This window comes from Arachis ipaensis, chromosome B09 (assembly GCF_000816755.2).
Source record: "Arachis ipaensis cultivar K30076 chromosome B09, Araip1.1, whole genome shotgun sequence".
Lineage (NCBI taxonomy): Eukaryota > Viridiplantae > Streptophyta > Magnoliopsida > Fabales > Fabaceae > Arachis > Arachis ipaensis.
In genome coordinates, this window is record NC_029793.2 from 23,975,171 (window position 1) to 23,982,654 (window position 7,484).

The window sequence follows — 7,484 nt, forward strand, 5'->3', positions numbered from 1 at the left end:
ATCTATTACTTCTGCCTCAAATAACCCAAAATCTTTTGAGTGTTTCTAAATTTGTAGTTGATAACTCGATCTTTTTTTAGTTTTGGCCTCACCTTGATTTATTCGTGATCAGGCTACCAGAAATCATCTACTTCAAGGGATAGCTAAGAATGAAATTTATGTGTTTCCCAATCTGTTTGTACCAAAAACTCTTTCTCCAACCCCAAATTGTGTAAAGCAACAAACTGCATTGACTGCTACTTCTATTCTCAATAATTATGTAGATACATGACATAAGAGAATTTGCCATCCCTCTATGAAAACTGTCTCACAAATTCTGAATAAAAATCAAATTTTACATTCAAAATGCTCTACTCCTATATCTATTTGTGAATTCTATTCTATGGCAAAGTTACATCAATTACCTTTTCTAAATTCTCAATCTGTATATGTGCATCCCTTAGAACTTGTCTACATAGATATTTGGGGACCAGCTCTATAGTTTCTAAGAACGATTTTAGATATTATATTAGTTTTGTAGATGCTTACAGTAGATACACTTCTCTTTCTCTTCTGGTTAATAAACCTGAAGCCTTAGCAGCTTTTAAGCAATATAAAACTACTTTAGAAAGACAAACTGGACATCAGCTTAAAGCTATACAAAGTGATCATGGTCTTGAATTTTTGTTTAATTCCTTCAAGACTTATTTGACCGAGCAGGGAATCACTCACAGACTTTCATGTCCTTATACACATCAATAACAAGGGACAGTGGAAAGAAAACATCGACATCTTATAGAAGTTAGTCTATCACTTTTTGCCACAGCTGCTCTTCTATTACAGTTCTGGGATTATGAATTTCAAACTGCTGCTTATCTCATTAATAGACTTTCCACTCCTGTTCTCAATCAATTATCTCCCTTGGAGAAACTCTTTCATCAGCAACCAGATTACACTTTTCTCAAAGTATTTGGTTGTACTTGCTATCCTCTCTTGAGGCCTTACAACAAACATAAATTTGATTACAAGTCTCATTTATGTTTATTCTTAGGCTATGATTTTAGTCACAAAGGCTATAAGTGTCTTTCTCTATCAGGTAAATTATACATAGCAAGAAATGTTGTTTTTAATGAAACAAGATTCCCATACTCTTCCCATTTTACTTCAAAACATTCTTCTATTTCAGACTCCTCACCTCTCTTACCTACACCACAAGTTATCCCTGGACCACCATCACCAATTTAGTCACACACACCTCCTTTAGAAACACTAATTTCTCCTTCCATCTCCTCCCTTCCCTCTTCAAATTTGCCTCACTCAACTTCACATCTTACATCAGTAAATCGTGACCTTCAATCTCCCACAATGCCTACTGGCCCAATTCCAACTTCAGATAGCGTTACCTCTGCAACCACCCATTATCTCTTGTTCTTCATCACAAGTATCACCCCTTCTTCTTCCACCACCATCTAACATTCACCCAATGAAAACCAGATCTAAATCTGGAATCTCTAAACCTCGAGTCTTTTCTACTATTACTTCCTCATTGCATAGTGATTCAGAGTTTCTACATCATATACCAAAAATAGCTTCAAAAGCATTAAAACATGCTCATTGGAAATAGGCAATACAAACTGAGTATTCTGCAATTTTAAAATGTCAAATATGGGATCTAACCTCTCCACCACCTAGTGTTGTCATTATAGGCAGTAAATGGGTCTTTGCATTGAAAAAGAACCCTCAAAGCCAAGTCATTAGATATAAAGCTAGACTTGTGGCCAAGGGGTTTCATCAAAGAGAGGGTGTAGACTTTGAGCAAACCTTTAGTCCTGTGATTAAACATCAAACTATCCGAATTGTGCTCTTAATTGCCTTGTCTCGAGGCTGGCAATTGAGACAATTTGATTTTGACAATGCATTTTTCAATGGTGATTTGCATGAAACGGTTTATATGCAACAACCTCAAGGATTTTGTGACACTAACCCTTCTCTTGTTTACAGATTACGGAAAGTTCACTACAAGATTTATATATATTTGTGGGTACTTTTTAGAGGGGATTTTTAAAAACCTCTGCAATATATTTTATATGTGACATTTTAATAAACTCCCACCAAATATCTAACAATAAGACTCTACTGTTATCAATTTAAATTTTTTCAAAATCCAAGAAACACTCGAAGAGAAAGAAGAGAAGGGTGAGAGCTCACCGAAACCCTAAGCCCGCTGATAGACATCTCCATCGCCATCTCCGTTGCCACCATCGCCGTCATCGCCGCCGCTAAAGTTAATCTCCTTTCTGCTTCTGCCATAAAGCTACTGACATCGAGCCAAGGCGCTTCCTTCATCAACGCATTTTCAGATCTAATTGCAACGCCCAAGCCTCTGAGATTGAGAGAAACTGCTTCTTCGTTAACTCTCTTTGGCCAATGATGCTCGTGTTCTCCATCGATATTCTATCCTTTCTGTACGCTCTTCTTTTCACTCATTCTCAATTTCTAGTTCTCCTTCTCTTTTTTCTTTTTATTCGTTTTCTTTGTTTTTAATTCTCAGATTCTGAATGATTTGTTATGTGATATAACATTCGATGAGTTTTATTATCTATTGATTGATAACATTGTTTCAAATTATCAAGCACTCCAAGTGTTCGATGAATTGTTTATTCTCTTAATTGAAATCCTGATAAATTGATTTGCTAATTTTTTAATTTTGATTTCGCGACACTCTTTTACTTTGATACTAATGTATATATTTGAAATCCTGATAAATTGATTTTAGTTAGACACAGCTATGTTGCTTGAACCTTAGACTATAGTGAAAATCCATGTGAGCATGAATAACTTTACCTTAAATCCTCTTGTATTTGTCACAAAAAATAGGTACAACCGGGTAACTGAAACTTGTGATTTATCTGCAGGTTTTTGATAACTAGTATGATACTAAATTGCTTGAAATAATCAATTCAAGGTGTGTTCATGAATAGATTCAGTAATAATATTGTTAGAACTAATGAGAAGGTTCTTATTTATAACAATCATTCTTTTTCACCATTTTACATGTGACATTGCACTGATGTCATTTTTCAAGAGAGGAATGAGAGGCTATTTTATAAGCTTCTGATTGATAACATAGAGGAACTGCTTCTTGTTGTTTACACTCCAACTATTGGAGAAGCCTGCCAGAAATATGGAAGCATTTTTCATCGACCGCAGGGTCTATACATCAGATTGAAAGTGAAGTATGGTTTTTTATTTGTATTTATTGTTCTGTTTTCATCATTTAGCCTTCGAGGTGAAAAAAAAGGAAAGAAAGAAAGATGAGGGATACTAAGTATTTGAGACTCTACAGAGGCTAGGTTCTTGAAGTACTGAAAAACTGGCTAGAGAAGAGCACTCAAGTTGTTGTCACTAATGATGAGCGTATATTAGGAATCGGAGATCTTGGTTGCCAGGTAAACATAGATACTGATTGTGGTTTCTTTCTTATTTAATTTGAAGTTGTTGTTTGAATTTCCCATCACCAATGCATCTTTATCTAGTTTATTTTGATATATTAGTATTTGTATATATTTTATTTGCAGACTGTTATTTTCACAGATATTAGTTCTGAGAAAGCTATTGAGTTCAATGATTTTTGCCACACTCATCAACCTCCTATTACTTTTATCAAAACTGAAGTTAGAGGTCTTTTTGCAGAGAAAAAGCCAGTTCTGGACTCGGAACTTTGGCATGCATGTGTTGGTCCGGTCCCCTTATTTCTTTACCTGCAGTTGGGAGCCATGTGGTATACTTTCCATAAGGTCATAGTGAACAAGTATGTTGAAATATGATATTATTATTATTATTATTATTATTATTATTATTATTATTATTATTATTATTATAAAGTGATGATCATTTTTCTGGGCTTGAAGATTGTTTCTTGCCTCTTGTCTCTCTATCTTGTATTCTTGTTGCCTTAGCTTAGCATGATCTGATTTAATCCTCTTGGAAGCTCAAATTTAACTAGGCTTATTTTTTCTAATTTTTTTAGGCGAAGTTTTTAATATGTTTCAACTCAAAATATTTTCAAGTTGGTTGATATTTCTGAGTGTATTGAGGCACAGTTATCCAATCACAGGTCCTGATGTGGAAGGTAATTAATTAAATTTGTCCACGTAAGTTAAATTCTTATTGAAAAATTATTAGGGTTCTCAGCACTTACACTGATGTGTTAATTGAATTACAAATTATTAACGAGTGTTATAATAATAAAGATACGATTAATTCTTCCATATTTATGTTAACACTTATCAATTTTGGATGTTCATATATATACAGGGGAAGCATTGATTGAATTTCTGAGGGCCCTCAATGATTCCAATAATCAAATTAAAGATTGGAATAGTTTTTTTGTGAGCCCCTGCTACAGTTGGTCTAATGTTGATTGTAGCAACAAACATGTTATATCTCTGTAGGTTCAAAATCTGTATATATATATTCTTTTTTTTTGTGTTCCCTTTCTTTTTCTTATTTGGTTTTGAGTTTTGACAATGCATTAGTTGCTTCTTGCAGGAACTTGGCATCAAAAGGATTTTCTGGAACACTTTCTCCCTCAATTGCCAAATTGAAATACTTGGTTAGCTTGTATGTTGTTTCTGTCATAGATTCACATTTTTTTATGAGATTTGATAATTCTGATATTGTACGAATCCAAGAATCAGATTACCATAACTTATCTCAAGTACATTTTCCTGTATGCTATAAATGTTATTGTTCATATATAAAGTGTTCACCAAGTGTTTGATCAAATGTTAGTGACTTATTGGTACATAAAATATTATTATTATTATTATTATTATTATTATTATTATTATTATTATTATTATTATTATTATTATTATTATTATTATTATTAGTATGTTGAAATATGATATTATTATTATTATTATTATTATTATTATTATTATTATTATTATTATAATAAAGTGATGATCATTTTTCTGGGCTTGAAGATTGTTTCTTGCCTCTTGTCTCTCTATCTTGTATTCTTGTTGCCTTAGCTTAGCATGATCTGATTTAATCCTCTTGGAAGCTCAAATTTAACTAGGCTTATTTTTTCTAATTTTTTTAGGCGAAGTTTTTAATATGTTTCAACTCAAAATATTTTCAAGTTGGTTGATATTTCTGAGTGTATTGAGGCACAGTTATCCAATCACAGGTCCTGATGTGGAAGGTAATTAATTAAATTTTTCCACGTAAGTTAAATTCCTAACAAAAAATTATTAGGGTTCTCAGTATACATTATATTGCTTTCTTCTTTTTGTATAATTTACGATCCTTGTTTTTTGTTATTCAGTGCATGGCGAACCCTTGTTGGGAGTTATCAGAGTATGCTACAATATGCACTAAATAGGTATTACTCATTTCTATTTTGTCTTTGATACTTATAGTTATTAATCTATAGTACTGAGATTCATTCTTTGGCTTTGTAGCAAGAGTCCTATAAACCAAGCAACATCAAAGGCTATGCTGACACAGATGATCACCATCATCTTTAGGAGAACGAAAACCAATCCGGTGAGGGCTTATTTGATATAATAATATTCGATTGTGTCTTATACAAAATTAAATTTTAGGAGGTTGAGTTACTTATCTTAGACAAGTTTGATGAATTCTGCAGCCCCACATTTTCACAAGCAGCAGTAGTTTTGTTCTTCAATAGTCTTGCAGATGGTGGCTTGATGGCTTCACTGCTGGTAACTTTCTTACTTTTCTCTAACAAGATTAGAGTCCATAGAGTAGTTATGGTTCATTTTGTGTAACTGAGAGATTAAAATCAATAAAATTTGCCATGGGATGCAGTATTTTTTGAAAGCACGTTTCCAATTCGACAAGAACCAGTTTGCGGATTTGATGATGATTTCAGGAATAGGAGCAACTCGTACACAAGTAATTAAGCTTTAATTAGTACTCACACCCTCTTAATTATTCAAAATCAATCATTAATCATTCCTTATGCTCTTAATCATTAATCATTAATCATTAATATTTGATTTGTAACATAATATAATATAATACTAACAAAGCTTTATTAACAATTAATATATGGTTATGCAGATGTTTGTGTACAGCATATCTTGGGCAGGATGGGTAACAATACTTTTCTTCCTTCTAAAATCTTTTTATTTTGCTTATAGTATTATATATTTCAAGAACAATCCTTGAAAACCATGCAGGTTCCTTATGCTCTAGCAGGTTGTTCTATTTTTGGGGTTTTTGTGCGCCCAAGTGTAAGTTTCCGTTCCTATTTGGTAACTTATAACTAACTTTGAAACAGTAATTTCATATCTCACATTGTGCTTGGTACAGATATGCAGTATTGCATCCAAACAAGTTGGTCCTAATGAACAGGTATCCTTACTCAAGTTAGATATGAAAAATGAATCATGATGTTTTAGCTTCTTATTAGTTTAATAGATTAGAATAATTGATTTGATGCAGGGAATGGTTGAAGGATGTCTCTCTGGAGTTAGCTCCATGGCGCAAATTGTTTCTCCCTTAATATTCAGTCCACTCACAGGTATCAATCATAATCAGTTACCAAATTAATCACTATGCATTTGTATATAAATAGTTAAATACACGTGTTGTTTCACACATTTTTAATGTGTACTTTTTCAACATATATTCTATACGAAAAACTAATTTTTTTGTATACACGTAGCATAATTAATGAATATATAGTACTACCAAGTATTAACAAGATTCTCCTCAAATTTTAACAATGCAGCGTTATTCTTGTCTGAAGAAGCACCCTTCTATTTTCCTGGGTTTAGTATAATGTTCCTTGGCCTTGCAATGGTAAGTTGGTTAGAACGAATGAATCGGTTTCTTTTAGATTTGTAATCCATTCATAGCTTATGATGATACCTACCTCGCATTTCAGGTTGTTGCATTTATACAGAGCTTGATGATCCGAGCCGCTCCTCCTATCGAAAAAATTAGCAGTGGCATAGATACATTGGTCTGAGGTGGAGACATGATCTTGTTTTCTGCTTCAACAAAATTGTTCATACTTACACCCTATGAGACCATGAATTACAGGACAGTAAAAGCAATCGTGTTTCATGTTATATAACTAATGAGCATGGAATCAAGTATAGAACTATATACTTTGACAGTGGGGGGGTAGGAAACAGAACATCAAATGCAAAGCACGGCTAATTAATTCTTGTATGCATAGTATATTGAAGGTTGTGGTAGGCTTAGAGAAGGGGGGTTGAATCTATGCCTTCCTTTTAGTTGCTGTTGTTACCCTTTTTAAACAGATTTGCAATTCTGATTCTGTTTTAACTTAGCAGCGGAAATTTATGAGACAATTTATTTTTGTCTCATGAATATCAGAAAACAGAACACAGCAGAGAAGAGAAAAGCTAACACCAGCATGTATCCTGGTTCGGTTGCCTTGTGCTATGCAACCTACATCCAGTCTCCTCCACAACTATGGAAGAATTTCACTATAGCTA

At 33.2% G+C, this 7,484-nt stretch overlaps 2 protein-coding genes across 2 annotated transcripts; both read left to right on the forward strand.

Annotated features, from left to right (window-relative positions):
• LOC110266795 (probable leucine-rich repeat receptor-like protein kinase At5g63930) lies at positions 3,746 to 4,762 on the forward strand. The gene is made up of 4 exons (XM_021111812.1): positions 3,746 to 3,790; positions 4,010 to 4,111; positions 4,297 to 4,429; positions 4,531 to 4,762. The coding sequence occupies exons 2-4, from the start codon at positions 4,024 to 4,026 to the stop codon at positions 4,760 to 4,762; spliced, it is 453 nt and encodes a 150-aa protein (XP_020967471.1). The 5' UTR covers positions 3,746 to 3,790; positions 4,010 to 4,023.
• On the forward strand, positions 6,018 to 7,197 carry LOC110267153. Its single transcript, XM_021112319.1, has 6 exons — positions 6,018 to 6,108; positions 6,195 to 6,248; positions 6,328 to 6,369; positions 6,460 to 6,538; positions 6,749 to 6,819; positions 6,905 to 7,197. The coding sequence occupies exons 1-6, from the start codon at positions 6,064 to 6,066 to the stop codon at positions 6,986 to 6,988; spliced, it is 375 nt and encodes a 124-aa protein (XP_020967978.1). The 5' UTR covers positions 6,018 to 6,063; the 3' UTR covers positions 6,989 to 7,197.